The sequence below is a fragment of the Ctenocephalides felis genome, unplaced genomic scaffold, assembly GCF_003426905.1.
Source record: "Ctenocephalides felis isolate EL2017-DRISC unplaced genomic scaffold, ASM342690v1 CF-g0.4_SCAFFOLD_01170, whole genome shotgun sequence".
NCBI classification, from domain to species: domain Eukaryota; kingdom Metazoa; phylum Arthropoda; class Insecta; order Siphonaptera; family Pulicidae; genus Ctenocephalides; species Ctenocephalides felis.
In genome coordinates this window covers 44,877,190-44,893,694 of record NW_020537324.1, presented here as the reverse complement: position 1 = coordinate 44,893,694, position 16,505 = coordinate 44,877,190, and the positions used below count along the sequence as shown (strand labels likewise).

Below are 16,505 nucleotides of genomic sequence, written 5' to 3'. Positions count from 1 at the left end.
TACATTCAGTTTTTGGACGAGTTCAGTCTTGTTAACGATTGCGAATCTTATCCAATTCTATTTCCTGTCTAGTGCCAGACTAGTTCATATAGTTCTAATCAATCTACATTTTGGATTATAACCGGTTTCCTTCACGATTTGGTTTCAGTGATGAATTTGCATACTTTTGTTCGAATTCCTTAATTTTTATAATTTTCGGTTCTTATTTAAATCTTATTTCCTTTCTTGTTTAAATCATATTATTTTTCAGTTTGTTATTCTCAAAGAAGTAGAACATTTTATTTTTCAAATTACAGTCCATTGTGCAATATGTAACAAGAGATTTCATGGGTCTGATTATTTCTAATTAAGGCCACACCACATTTTTCGCACCTCTAGCCGGATTTTCGATTAAGATTGAAAGTTTCCCCAAGTTGCCGATTCTATCTTCAGGAACAAAGTGTCAATCTCTGCTAGTGAATAATTGCATTTACCGGACGCTAAGGTAAAACTATTATATTGTTTTCTTATTTGTTTTTTTTTTTCTTTATGAATGTGTAGCCCAAGGGTGTACCTACTAATGCGCTAATCACACGGCCAATTTTCAAACAGAAAATGTATCTTTCCGTTATTAAAAATGCGCACGAATTAACCAGAAGTATGGATCATGCTTCACGAAAACAGTAGTATTTTAAGAACCTAACATTCGAGATCAATTCATTAACGAAATTAACACCTTCACGCCGGGGACGATCGTGGCCCGCGCCGCCCGGTATAATAGTCTCGTCACCGGTGGCCCACGCCGGCGTGAATGTGTTGAACTACACGCAATAAGAAAATCTCAGTTTAGTACCGGATTATGCTGCATTCCTATCAATGGAGCAATTACGCGCGGAACTAGTGGGGCGCCGCATGGCATCGTGCCTTAAGGAAAATTGCTGGAACTTCCCGTACCAAAAATTATTTTTTTTTTAAAAGGATTAACAGTTTTGAAAAAAAATTACTGTGAAAAAAATAGATTTTTAAGAAACTATAAATTTTTGACATTTTTTTGAAAAAAAAAGACTTTTTGAAGAAAAATTTATTTTGAAATATTTTGGAAATTCTGAACTTTTTTTCAAAGCAATCGTACTGCTTTAACTGCATAGAGACGAAATATCGGAGCGCGTAAGCGACGCGTCGCCGTCTAACGGATAAACATTGGTACGGAACCCATAGGAATGTAAACAAAATTTATACTTATTGTTAAAATCTCTATAAAAAATATCTGATAATTTGATGTGCATATGTCTAATGATCATTTTTGACCGCCAAATGGCATTTTTTTCACTTTTTTCATTAAATCTCCGAAACCGCTAGACCTTCATGAAAATTTGATCAATTTTTCATCTTGCTAATACAAGTAAAATGTTTTTTGACTTATTCAAATCGGACACTCCGTCCCCTTAAAAACTGAGTTACCGTTTTTGGCACTTTTTGCCCCATATCTTCGGAACGGCTAGACCTGCCTTCGCCAAAAACGAATCAGCACGTCTCCTTATCAATATGAATCGAATGTTTTTTGAATTATTCAAATCGCTACAAATGAAAATTTGTATCCTAACACACACACATACACGTACACACACACATACATTCATTTCTTCTAAGGTATGCCAAAATGTTCAGAAAGTTTTGAAACGTAAAAATATATAAAAAAATTTATTTTCGATTTTTTTGCGATTACTATAACTTGCCCTACGGGAAGTTAATATAATACTATTTCTATTTCTGTCGAAAATAATACTAATTATTCTATTAAAAAAGTAAAGATTCTACATTTAAATTTAATTCAAAATCCCGTCTACCTCCTTATCGAAGTACCAAAACTACCTTGCCTATTGAAATTTCGAGTGATTTAAAAAAATGGCCGCTGTTTAACGAAACAATCAAAGTGCTTATTCATGATAATATCGAAATCGACTAAGTATATATCCAAAATCAATTATTCAACAGGCGCATTATAAGGCCCCGTACTGAAAAAAATATACAATATTATCTACTGTCAATAAAGTTTCGATTTTATGGGATTCACTAATCAACAAATATCCAAATAATCCTTGTGTGGGCATTAATTTTTTCACACAGTTAAACAGTAAACTCTTTGCAGTTGTATATTTTTTTAGAAAAACTTGGCACAGCTGTACATGCATTAAATCAATTAACTATTCCGAATAAAAACTACAAAAAAAGTTTGAGAATTACTTTCAAGACAAGTGCACTTCATATAAAGAGTTATTGCAATTTATAAATTAAGTTGTAAAAAGTCGTAGTTTATGTTTGGTCATGTTATAATATTTAGGAAAGAGTAACAAAATCCAACACTTTCCTTTCATTCGTCACCAGCAATGTCAAATTCCATAACTTCCATATTTGTTAGAACAATCACATTCCTACACAAATGTTTACAAAACAAAACGATATTTCTTTCAAAAATTCTATGCAGAATGATATTCGCTGACCGCAAATGTTTTTATTCAGATAGCAGGTCGACCTGTTTTTTTTTGTTTTAAACTTTATTACTTTTTTTTCTTACATTTTTTTTAAGATACTTAACACTTTTTCTTACATTTTTAAGACACTTAACGCTTTTTCTTACATACATATTACTATTTCTTACTTATTACATACAATTTAATTTTTTCCTAACATATTTACATGTTTCTTTATTACTTTTTCCTTTTTATTTATATTTGAATTTTAACTTTTCTCGAGGGTCGATGTATTGACTTATTCTCCAACTCAGTCATGGATGCACAGAGTCAGAGTCCTTGTTTTTTCATTTTTGAATACAGTTATACAACCCATGTACCTCTTACTTGTAAGAGGCATGCTGCCACTACAGCTTTTGCACACTCTCCATATACGTATGCTGCAGCAATGACCACGAAAGGCTGTGATATTTAGTTTTGTGGATTGTTATTGTGTACAAGTGCATGCGCAGTTAAACAGTTCTCAACAAACACACAAATGTCCCCGTAGCGGGGGCATTTACAAATTAAATGCCGAATATTATTAATTAAATTAAATAGTTTTATTAATATTAATAATATAATGCAACATCAAGAAAATGGAAAATCTATATTACCGTTAATAGAAACATAAAATGTCTTGATCGACACTTCAATGACAGATAGTGCGTTTATACAACATCGTATACAACAACAACAACAACAACAACAACAACAACAGCAACAGCAAATTATTATGTCAATTGCTCACGATCAAAATACGTATTTACAACAGCAGCAAATTAACAAGGTAAATAACCACGAACAAAGTGCGTATATACAACTACTACAGCAGCAACAACATCTGCAACAACAACAACAGCTACATAAGCTTCAACAACAACAGATGCAACAACAACAACAGCAAATTAATAAGCCAATAGTTCATGAACAAAGCATAAATACTGTCGTTAGCGACATGGAACCTTACAGCCAGACTCCATCGGCTTCGTAATTTAAACAATGAAATTGTAACATCGAACAGATTTAGCTTACTAGCTTCAACATCGAATACACAGAACGAAAACACTACAAAGGTCCAAAGGCCACCGCTCGTATTTGTGTATAACGTAGATAAATTTGCGGATATGATTAGTGACATAAATTAAATACTCAACACAAATGAATATATCACTAAATCAATGCCAAATGACATAGTCAAGATCAATGTAGCAGCACCAGAACAGTACAGAAAACTCGTTACTTTACTCAAATCAAAACAAGCTATCTTTCACACATATCAGCTAAACGAAGAAAGGGCATTCAGGGTAGTGCTGAAAAACATACATCATACGTACGACACGGAAGAAATTATACAAGAAATTGAGGAACAAAATCATAAGGTGAGAAGTATTATCAATGTGAAGCAATACAAAACAAAGCGCCCGCTTAATATGTTTTTTATTGACCTTGGGCCGGCTAACAACAACAGCAAAATATACAATTTAACCAAACTACTCAATCATATAAGGAAAACCACATCCAAGCAGTCTCAGTAAAAATAAAAAATTATGCCTACGACCCTGTAATTGCGGCAGTGTGCTGTCCACCCCGCCATAATTTAAAGAAAGCAGATTTCAAACAATTTTTCGAAACTCTAGATTTATTGCTGGTGGCGACTATAACTCTAAAAACACATTGTGGGGCTTGAGGCTGATAACATCAAAAGGCAAGGAACTGGCTGAGCTATTACACGAAGAAAAATACAAATTTCTGTCAGGAGGATCCCCTACATATTGGCCTACCGATCAACACAAATTACTAGATTTGTTAGATTTCTTCATTATTAATGGCGTATCATATATGAACATGGATATTGTAAATAGCCTAGACTTATCTTCTGATCATACTCCAACGTTTTGCACAAATGTAATCATACGCAAAGTCAACTTCAATATATATATATAATCACAAAACCAACTGGGATGAGTGTAGAAACGAAATTGACAAAGAAATTAATCTCAAAATTAGATAAAAAAACTAGTGAAGACCTGGACAGAGCTACGCATGAATTCATACATATATTGCAAAAGGCCACCGCGAATGCAACGCCTTTATTAACTTCATACGAAAGTGAAATAAATGTTTCCCTGGAAATTCGCCATTTGTTAAGAGAAAAAAGATTCGCCATTTGTTAAGAGAAGATAGTTTTACTGAATATATTACGACAATAAACCGTTATGACAATTCAATATGGACGCCAATTAAAAACGCCAGAAAACCTACAACATTTAACTCACCGATAAGACAATCATCCAATATAGACGGACCTTGGGCCAGGAGCGATTAGGAAAAGGCAGATCTATTCGCAAAATAGCTTAGTACTGTATTTCAACCAAATAATGACATCCCTGTTCCAAACGTGGATAATATATCTGAAGATTTGGTAGACACTTTTGAAAGAATTAAACCAATAACACCAAAGGAAATCAAATCCGAAATACTGTCTTTAAAAAATAAAAAAGTGCAGGTATCGACAAATTAAATCAAAATTTTTTAAAAAAGCTATTGTGCTGATAACATACATATTCAATGCGGCATTAAAAATTGGTCACTGGCCGAAAATCTTCAAACAATCTGAAATTATTATAATACCAAAACCAGGCAAGCAATGGCACATAGATAACTTCTGCAGACCAATTAGTCTACAACCCATACTATTAAAAATGCTAGAAAAACTATTACTAGCAAGAATAAGAGATAAGCTTACTGTCATACCACACTACCAATTCGGATTTAGGAGAGAGCATTCGATCATACAACAATGCCATAGGATGATAACGGCGATTCGAAGCCAATAGATACTGCTCCAAATTAAACAGGCTTTTGATAAAGCGTGGCACAATGGTCTTTTATTTAAAATAAAAAATTGCCTGCCGGGAAGTTATTACATGTTAATAAAATCATATTTAACAAACAGATCCTTTAGAGTGAAAGTAGGCAGCGCTGTATCGGAATTCTACAATATAAACGCAGGAGTGCCACAGGGAAGCGTAATGGGACCCCTGTTATTTACCATCTTTACACATGACATTCCAACTAATCCGAATACAATTCTCGGAAAATTTGCAGACGACACCATAATCATGGCTACCCACGAGGACCCTATAATAGCATCGCTGAATCTACAAGAATACCTTTTCAAATTGGAACTCTGGCTCAAAAAATGGAAAATTGATATCAACGAAAATAAATTGAAACACATGACATTTACTTCAAACAGTCAAAATTGTCCAGATGTATCTATGAACAGCATTGAAATCCCTACATGCAGTAATATAAAATACCTAGGAATGAAATTAGATCGCCGATTAACATGGAAACTACATATTAAGGACAAGTGCAAAGAAATAAAAGCCAGATTTAAACAATTAATTGGATGATAAGAAGAAGGTCGAAAATGTCGCTTGAGAACAAACTGTTAATTTATAAAGCTGTTATAATACCCATCTGGACTTATGGAATTCAGCTATGGGGATGTGCAAGCGCATCGAATACTAAAATGGTACAAAGAACACAAAATATAATTTTAAGATCTATTGTAAATGCCCCATGGTATATGAACAATCAAATAATCCATAATGATCTAAAAATAGATACGGTATGCGAAACAATAAAAAAGTTTAGCAATAGATATCATACAAAGTTGATCAACATACTAACCCAAGCATCCAACACATCGCACGAATTATACCGACCAGAAGACTTAAAAAAAGTGGCCAGAAGACCTCAAATCAAGTTAAACTAGCTGTAAGTGGAATTCTGTCTTAAGGCAATTAGGGCATCGTGCCTTAAGGCAAATTGCTGGAACTTCCCGTACCAAAAATTATTATTTTTTTAAAAACGATTAACATTTTTGAAAAAGTTTTACTTCGAATAAAATAGATTTTTGAGAAACTATAAATTTGACAAAAAAATACTTTTTTTTGAAAAAAAAATTTTTTTATTTGAAAAAAAAATTTTTTTTTGAGAAAAAAATTTTTTATTTGAAAAAAAAATTTTTTTTTGAGAAAAAAATTTTTTTTTGAAAACAAAAATTTTTTTTGAAAAAAAAAAATGTTTTCTTCATTTTGATATATTTTGAAAATTCTGAACTTTTTTTCAAAGCAATCGCACTGCTTGAACTGCATAGAGACGAAATTTCAAAGCTCGCAGGTGCCGCGCCGCCGTCTAACTCATAAGCATTGGTACGGAACCCACAGAAATGTAAAAAAAAAATATACTTATTGTTAAAATCTCTATAAAATATCTGACAATTTGATGTGCATATGTCTAATGATCATTTTTAACCGCACACACACACATACATCCATTTTTTCTAAGGTGTGACAAAATATTCAGGAATTTCTGAAACGTGAAGATATTTGAAAATTTTCATTTTCGATTTTTTTGCGATTACTATAACTTGCCCTACGGGAAGTAAAAATGTCCGTCGCAAAAATCGAAATTGAAATTTGTTGCATATCTTTATGTTTTAAAGGTTTCTGAAAAATGGATGTTGTGTGGGTATATGTGTTTTGTGTGTCTACAATTTTTCGTCCACGTTTTCGAGCGCACGGATCAACCGATTTAAATGGTTCAAAAAATATTCGATTCATATTGATAGGGAGATGTGCTAATTAATTTTTGAGAAAGATCGACCATCCGTTTCCGAGCTACGAAGCAAAGAGTGCAAAAAATGGAAATCGAGCTTTTGAGAGAACAGAGCATCCGATTTGAATGATTCAAAAAACATTCAATTTGTAATGATAAGAAAATGTGGTGATTAGTTTTAAAGTGTAAAAAATGACAGTTTTTTAACCAGATAGCACAGAAGTTACCGATGACATCATGATTTTACTCAAAACGTCACGAAATATTGTCGATATTAATGCAGCAAATTTAGTTTGAATAAATTTATTTCCACTCTATAAAAATATGTATTTATATATCTTCTTATATATAAAAATGGAGCTCTCTTTCAAATGTCCGAATAAAACTCGAAAACGGCTGAATCGATTTGGCCAGTCTTAGTCTTGAAAAATTCGTGCCAATCCAGAGAAAGTCCAAAAGGTGAGAAATTATTTCAAATCCGCGTAGAAACTTTACATTTTTAATTTCAAAATTTTTATAGAAGCGTAATTTAAATAAAACAATCGACGGTGGCAATTTCGTGAAATGTCAAACGCTTTTGACAGATGATGTTCAATTACGTTTAATAGGATGTTTATTATTTATTTATGATAAATTTGTAATAAGTAGTTTTGTTTGTAGTTTTATTTATATACAAAAACGTTAGTAAACGGGCCGCAAGTGTTACTAGAGACTCAAAATATAAACTTTTTTGATATGTTAATATGAAAACGCACTTTTTGGCATATTTTTCTCAAACACGGTGCTCTGAAAGATCTCATTTGTATAATTATATACTCATTGGTATTTATAAAACATTTTCTAGGTTATATTATTTTTTATTTATCTTATTTGAATTCAGAACCTAAATTTGGTATCGATCAAATGGACATTTTGTCGAATAACATTTTTCCAGTTATAATTTCCCAGAATTTATCGCAGAATAGATAGTAATATATGACGGTCCGGGATTAAAAAGGTCCACCAGCGATGTGCCAAAAATCAGTAAAGTTAAGCATTGTTTAACGACAATATTTGAAAGTAGAGGAAAAAAGATGTATAGCCAGCTACAAACTTGATTTAAAAACGATAATCTTTGAAATGGGGGATATAAACGGTAATCTTTGAAAATCCATAATAAAAGTATTTTCTTCCGTTGGTAGTTTTAGCATTAGTTAAAAATGTAATTATTTTGTAAAATACCTTTAAAATTATAATAAGGCTTTGAACCTTTTGCCACCTGCCCGTTACAAGTTATCCCGCATATAGGATAAATAGGTCTAGATAACAAATTTTTGGAAGACATCAAAAAAGCACATTTCTACAATGATGAAGTAGAAGTCAGTTTACTGAACGTAGTCAGATAATTATTCGTTTGATATGTCTTATTTGTTGTGATATAATTGTTATGGTTTTCACAATATAGTTTATATTTGCTCAAAGTCAAATTGGACCTTTGTGTCTCGCCCTGCTCTACATATATACTTTTTATTAAATTTACTTTAATTCATTGAATGTAACTTGAAACTTTTCAAAAAGCAGGTCAAAGAAGAAATACTTAATTCATTTTTTATCTCTCCTCGCAAAAATTTGAAAATTTTGTATAAGCTCAGTAGTATTATTTACAATTATTCACAAAATCTAGAATCCAAAAAGAAGCTGAAAAACTTGAAACGTAATTAATAAGCCGAAAGACCAAAAAAGACTCGGATTGGATTATACGATGTTTTCTATAGAAAGTGTATAAAACTTGCAGTTTGATTGTATTGACAAAATATGGACAAACTAATGGGGTTTATTGTTTTTATTATACCTAATTGTATACAGCATTCAAACAACACATCCTTATGCACTTAAAGTATTAATATTTTTGATTCTCTAGAAATGGTTTAGAATGTACCTTATTTAGCAAAACAACGTTTGCCGGGTCAGTTAGTATATATATATATATGATATTCAGTTTTCAGGGCAATACATCAATTAAAAAATTTGTATGACTTTAAAACATTTTTATTTATTCCATACGTTTCGACACATTGTTTTGTGTCATCTTCAGTGGACTATGTAATTGAATTAATCCTAATTATTTCATACTATAAATGTTCACAATGCACTAAAAAACCAATCCTTGTCATTTTAAGTTGAACAATATATAAATTTTTGACTGAGATTTTTATGAATTTGTGAAGTACATCACGCCGTACATTTCTGTGCTCCGATGTACGGGTGACTACCTATTTTTAATTGATGTATTGCCCTGAAAACTGAATATCACATATTTCAACATCAAAATTATATAAAAAATTTAATATATATATATATATATATATATATATAGGGTGATCCTTAAAATGGTCATTTTCGAATTTCCTTGCTCCCAGGGGCTTAAATGGTTCCAAATAGATAAAACACAATTATCTGAAAGTTTTGGCGCCTAATATTAACGTTTATTTAGAGCGCAATTCAATCAAAGTTTTCTATGGAAATAGCATGGAAAAATTTTCAAAAATTTTAAAAATGTTTTTTAGATGTAATTTAGCTACAAATGAATGAATAAAACTCATTCATTTGTCGCAAAGTTATACCTAAAACATTTTTTTTTAATTTTCAAAAATTTTTCCATGCTCTTTCCATACAAACTTTGATTGAATTGCGCTCTATCTAAACGTTAATATGAAGAGAATTGTTTTTTATCAATTTGGAACCATTTGAGCCCCTGGGAGCAAGGAAATTCGAAAATGACCATGTTAAGGACCACCCTAATATATATATATATATATATATATATATATATATATATATATATATGGTTGGTAATTAAAAAACTATAATGCTATGGAATGTACTTTTATTGATGCTTAATATACAAGATCTTAATGACAAACGCTAATTACTTTATTTAAACTGTTTACTGATATGTTTATACAATTGGTGCACTAGAATGATCAGTGAGTTTATGCATTTTTCACGTCAAATGATAACTCTAGTAATATTAAGATAAATTAAAAATGTAAGCAACTCGAATATTTATGTAGTGGTTTGGTCAATTTTCTTAAATAGCAACCAAAGCGACACTTGTATTATAAAGTATATGAATAAATACGCTTATAAATATACTTATATATGCATTGGTAAATTTTCATTTACTTATGATTACATGTCGACAGTTAGATATCCTTTCCAGCCATTGCATCAGTATTGCAGCTGCTGCAGTATAAAATGGGAGCTTGAAATTATAGTTAGAATTGCCATCATTTGAGCACTAATTCTTATTGATCCTGAAAAAGAATGATATATTATTTTTTGACAATTAAATTTGTTGCAAATAAAAATATATCATATTTTGATTTGATTGGAAGACTGGCAAATTCATCGCAGCATCGGCGAGATTTACAACTATAAAAATTGTTTAGTGTTATTCAAGTAGGGTATACTGGGTACAGACTGTACCGCTATACTAATTTTGAGATAAGGTCCAATGAGAGAAATAGGCTGTTTGTTTGAACACGTTTACATTATTGCATTCAGCCCTGCATTAACATGAGGTGTAGACCGCATTGCTTATAAAGTGTCAAAAGAAAGTTTTTTTTTACTGTGAGCTGAACAGTATTAGTTAATTACCAGCAACTACTTTTGGCGTAGATATTCTATCAGCCATAACGATGACTTGCCTTGAAAAGTGTGCCTTAGGTACAGTTGTGACAATTATGCAAAATGCCACTTATAGATAGTTTTTAATACAAAATTATTGACTACTCACCGCTGCATTCGTGATCTAATTCCATGTAACCTTCAGCTTCATTACACATGCACATTTTTCCGCCTCCAGAGTTATCATTTCTGCTAGAACCAAAAGTGTTACTAGAAGGTGAAGATGTATTTTTTTGTCGAACAAATCATATCTTCCATGCATTCCGAATTATCACTGCAGGCGTGTCGTAAACCTAAATTAACATTAACATGTTTTATTTAATTTCTACTCGAATTTTATAGCAAAATTAAGTATAAGTGTTGGAGATAAGTAATGTAGACTTCTACGAGATTTGCGTATAAATATTTGGTTGGAGTTTCTTAATAAAAGCAAAAATTTTCCACAAAGTAAAAAAAAAGTAAAATTATAAGTAATATTTGTTCACTGCGTGACAAAAATAGCACTTTTGTTTTTTCTTAGAATTTTTTCCAAATCTACTTAGAATTCTACGCTGATTTAAAATATAGCTCTTGCTTTTCCTTAACAGCTCCTGATTTTGAATTTTAGGGAACTACATTGATTAGTCATTTTGGCTATGATCATTGCAGTTTAACGGTTAAGTAAGAGCTTTTTTGATTAAGTTTACTTATATAAATCGGTTCTTCATACTATGTGCCAAAACTGTGTATTGTGTTTATGTTAATATCCAATAAAAAGTAGTGCTATAGTTTTAATACATTTGTCACTTGGAAAAAACCTCAAAATCATCAAAAGTGCGGTAAATATCAAGGGAATAATTTTAGGCAATAAAAGCAAATGGTCATACCACACGACCCCTATGGTCTTGGCGTCTACTAAGCACTAAGGACACAACATGCTAATGATGAACAACCTAGAACATCGGCATCTTTTGCTTACCGTGTAATGGATTAAGTGACCAACGTTAAAAGAGAAGTCAGGGAATATTAAACTGATATATTCGATGATCCCGTATATAGGACACTCATAGAAAATCTATTTTTCGCGAAGAGAGAAGATTCAAGAAGAAAACCAGGGTCGTTGGTTTTGATCGTAGCAAAATTTTTTGAAAACAAAAAAGTCAGAAACTTTATTGAGCTTATCGAATACATATAATTTAATTTAAAAGATTTAGGATGCGACATGAGCATAAAAAATTATTAACCGCACTTTCATTTAGAACGGTTTTTGTAAAATCTTGGAGATGTTAGCAAAGAGCAGTGCGGGAGAATCCACCAGAATATCAGGACTATGAGAATGATATCAAAGGAGATACGACAGCTACATAATGGCTGAAAATTATTAGTCCACTCTCTAAAATTATTTAAAAAGAATTTTGACGGCAAAAAATGAAATTGGTCTTATATTTTATTGTAATTTGAGGTAAAACTAGCACATTGGTCTATCTGAACGCCCTCGGATTACTCTAAAACTATCATAGCCGAATTAATAACATGTCAGGAAAAAAATTACTGTCAAAATTACAACTAAATTTATACTTTTTTGTCTTTTTGATAAACTGATTTACTACTTAGGTTTTGATAAGACAAATACGGTCCTGAATATGGATGTACCTTTTAATTTAGATGAGCAGGCGCCGTTGACAGGGGCTGTGTTGTCTCCACATAGGCATTTTGTCTTGTCATCTCCGCGGTCACGTACGCAGCTGGTGCCTTCTATGCCTGCACAATCAGCTCCTGACCGGCAATCACGTGCTTTCACTGCAAAGAAATTAACACACGCTATAAATCTATCAATACATTACTTTTTACAAAGTGAAGGCAATAAAAATAATCCATGCAAAAATGTAAAATTGCCTAAAGGTTGCTGAAACGGTCTATCAAGCCTTACCGCCATACATATTTCAGATCTCTTTTGAACGTTTTCTTTGATAGAATTTAGAATCAAAATGTTTCATTACATTTCTAGATTTTTATTATGTTTGTTTGAAAGTTGGGTAATTAAAAAAAACTTTAACATTTTTTGAGATTTTGTATCATTTATATTTTATTATATTATAAAGCAGTGTCAATAAAAAAATTTTACTTTTTTATTATCGGCCCTAAATTTTTACTTTTTTATTATCGTATTTAAGCCATTTTTATCAAGCTTCATAAGCAGTGGTGTTGTCGAGCCGGAACGCACCGGAACGTCGTTCCGGCAAATCATTTTTGGGCCGGAACGCGTTCCGGCAAAAAAAAATTTAAAAATCGCTACATACAGAAAATGATTTAATGAGTGAATTTTATAAATTATAATTTAACTAATTTTTATTAAATGTTCCTATTATTGTAATAAACATACATATATGCGCACAAAATGGGTTTTGTAATAATTTTTGTTTTTTTACTTTTCGAACAGAACCGGAGCAAACATGAGAACCGATTTTTGAACCGGTTTTTAAATTCTAGCGTTCCGGCAAAAAAATATCAGCACAACACCACTGTTCATAAGTGATCAAATAACACATGTTTGGAGAATGTTTTTCAGTTTATTGCCATTACAATTCTGGCGAAGCACAAATATTTGTGTTAAGAAAATAGATTTATTATAATATCAAGAGAGTAGCATTTAGTGTTAATAATTATCTACTTTGCCCTTATTTTTCTTTATCTACACTTATTTTCCAGTCTATATTGGTTTATTTTTAAGCGGGAAAATTATTTTGGAATTCAACTGGGTCAAAATTCTTGTGTTCAATATATAGTAAACTATAACAAGACATTCGATTCCAAAACAGCTTCAAATACTCTTATAAATCATCAACTCGTTATGCTTTTGGTCAAATGTGAGTTTGTGCTCACCTATTTAGCACAGAAGTTTTTCCTATTCAAATATTTGTAAACGATATGTTCAACAGGTTCTATTGATATCCTCAGCTATCTCAAGCAATTTTACTTATCGGTTTCGGTAAACTTTTTTGATATTTTCCGGTGTAACCACCTCAATTTGCCTTCCAGAGCATTCACCATCGTCAGTGTCTGTACGGCCACGATTAATATGATACTTTAGCAGCTATCGTATTTTTACCCATCAAAAAGCAATGATAAATGAGAAACTCACAAAATTGCTTTGAATTCATAGTTTCAAAAATCTCAAAAGTGTCACTTAAACCTCTGTAACCTGTAAACTAATCATATTTTTTTTACATATATCTTCCTAAAGTAGTTGCTTCCTACAAATCATATGGATGATTGCATAGCTACATCATCTATGTATTGTTCTACGGACTTTTTGAGTGACGTAATATATATTAAATTTTATTTTTGATTTTCGGCTATTACTATAACATACCCTACGGGAAGTTGCCAACACACAAAAAATGTGACAACGTTCTGGTGACAGACCACTAAAGGAACACGTAAACAAAAAGATACGCGACCAGCGACCAGCGGAACGAAGCTTGGAGTAAAAGACTGAAAAATATAAACACTGATCACCACAAAAGTTTGGCAAATAAAAGACTGAGACGGAAAACAAGACCTATACCGCCACTTAAATTAGCTGACCTGAAACCCTGAAAGCAGAACTATTGGCAATAAACTTTGCTAAAACTCTTGCTAAAACATCAACAAACAAAATGCCAATATGTCAAACATAGACATAAGACGAGACGTACACTAATTGAGTCAAAATATTAATAAATAATTTAACGACAAAGACTTACGTATAGACCCTGCAACAGTTTCCAAAATCAAAGCAATAATCAGACAACTACCAAACAGAAAAGCACCTGGAACGAACGGACTCCAAACCATTATACTTATACAACTACCGGCAAAATCAATAATACTACTGACCCAAATAACAAATAAAATAATGACGCAAGGCCATTTTTTTTACTTCGTTGAAAACTTTCACCGTGTTTCCAATATTGAAACTAAGGAAACAGCAAGACATACCGCAAAATTACAGACTTGCCTGCCTTCTCAGTACAATGAGTGAAGAGATTGAAAAGTTACTGCTCAAACGACTAAATAGGCACATTCGACGCGACGAAATCATACCAGATACCCAATATGGATTTGAGAATCTACAACCAATATGGATTTTATGAATGGATAGACTACAGCACTCTACACTACACCTTTACATTTTTAAATCATCTAGATCACCCAGACTCCTGACCACAAAAATACAAGTGGCAAATCAAAATAAACCCACAGAAGAATGAGGCTATTTTGTTTACAAAGAGCTATAAGCCTGCTATACTGAGTTGAACAAAATAAAAGTAAGCCTGCTATACTGAGTTGAACAAAATAAAAGTAATGAGATACAAAGATGAATGGTCCAAGGATGTCAAACACCCTAGAGTGACCTTGGACCATAGATTCAAATTTGAGATGGTAAATATTCTAAGGCCTTTCTTAAATCGTAAAATTCTTAAAATCTCAATATTTCTATGATATTTCAGAATTTGTTAATTTTGATATTAAACAATGCTTTACTAACCAATTATAATATAGTAATCATCTGCCTCTCATTCATGTCATCTTTTCCCTAAACTTCATTATTTAATACATTTTACTAACCCTTTCTATATAAAATATCTTTTATTCAAATTTATTAGCATATATATATATATATATATATATATATATTTTATACTGCGCTTCTTCCTTTTTGCAGATCCACATTAGAATAACATTGACGCACAGGATTGATTCAAGTCTATTTTCTATCAGCAACTGTCAACATCGCATTTATTAATATTGATCTTTTAACGATGCCCAAAATATTGTGTATATATATATTGTTTGTTCATATTTCATATTTTAAAATCCCAACAGCCCGCTGAGCGTGAAGAACAAGCAAACACTTAACATTAACACGACGATTACTGTTGTATGCCGCTTCAGCATGGAACGCAACAACAAAGACTAATCTACGGAAACATAAACTGTGACTGGGCTATATAATCTCTACGACTAGTTCTTAGCAAATCAAGAAACCCACTGACGATACACTTTTACTCTACAAAATACATATATGAATAGACTGATGTACCGACAGTCTTCGACCAAGTAAAGAAGCTCACTGGAAATTTTTACCTCAAATGTAGGGTTTACGTCAATAGTAGCATCCAAGCTCTTGAGCAATATACGCCAGAAATTGTTTGGTATGGTACACACGGCATAGTGTGTATATATATATATATATATATATATATCCTAATCCATCCTTAGCACTTAGCAGCAATTGGGACATAATATTTCATTATGAACAAACACAATGTTTTTAATTTTTTTAACAGTATTATGATAATATTTGATAACTTTCTCAATAATTGAAATGAGGTGTTACTCGGGGAATTGTTGATCATTTTCCTTTTTTAACTTGCCGTAGGGTAAGTAATCGCAAAAAATCGAAAATGAAAATTTTTATGTATCTTTACGTTTCAGAGGTTTCTGAATCTTTTGGCATACCTTAGAAAAAATTGATGTATGTATGCGTGTGTGTATGTGTGTGTATGTGTGTGTGTGTGCATGTGTGTATGTGTGTTCGGATACAAATTTTCGTCGACGATTTCGGGAACACGGATGAAGCGATTTGAATAATTAAAAAAAACATTCGATTCGTATTGATAAGGAGACGTGCTGATTAGTTTTTGGCAAAGGCAGGTGTAGCCGTTCCGAAGATATGGGGCAAAAAGTGCC

The 16,505-nt window shown here is 31.9% G+C and overlaps 1 protein-coding gene across 1 annotated transcript in view; it reads left to right on the top strand.

Annotated features, from left to right (window-relative positions):
* LOC113367297 (leishmanolysin-like peptidase) overlaps positions 1-2,925 on the top strand; it is an 80,465-nt gene extending 77,540 nt beyond the window's left edge. Inside the window, exon 14 of the mRNA XM_026608913.1 lies at positions 2,734-2,925. Within this exon, the coding sequence (XP_026464698.1) occupies positions 2,734-2,925 (192 nt within the window). The remainder of the gene's footprint in view (positions 1-2,733) is intronic.
* The last annotated feature ends 13,580 nt before the right edge of the window (positions 2,926-16,505 follow it).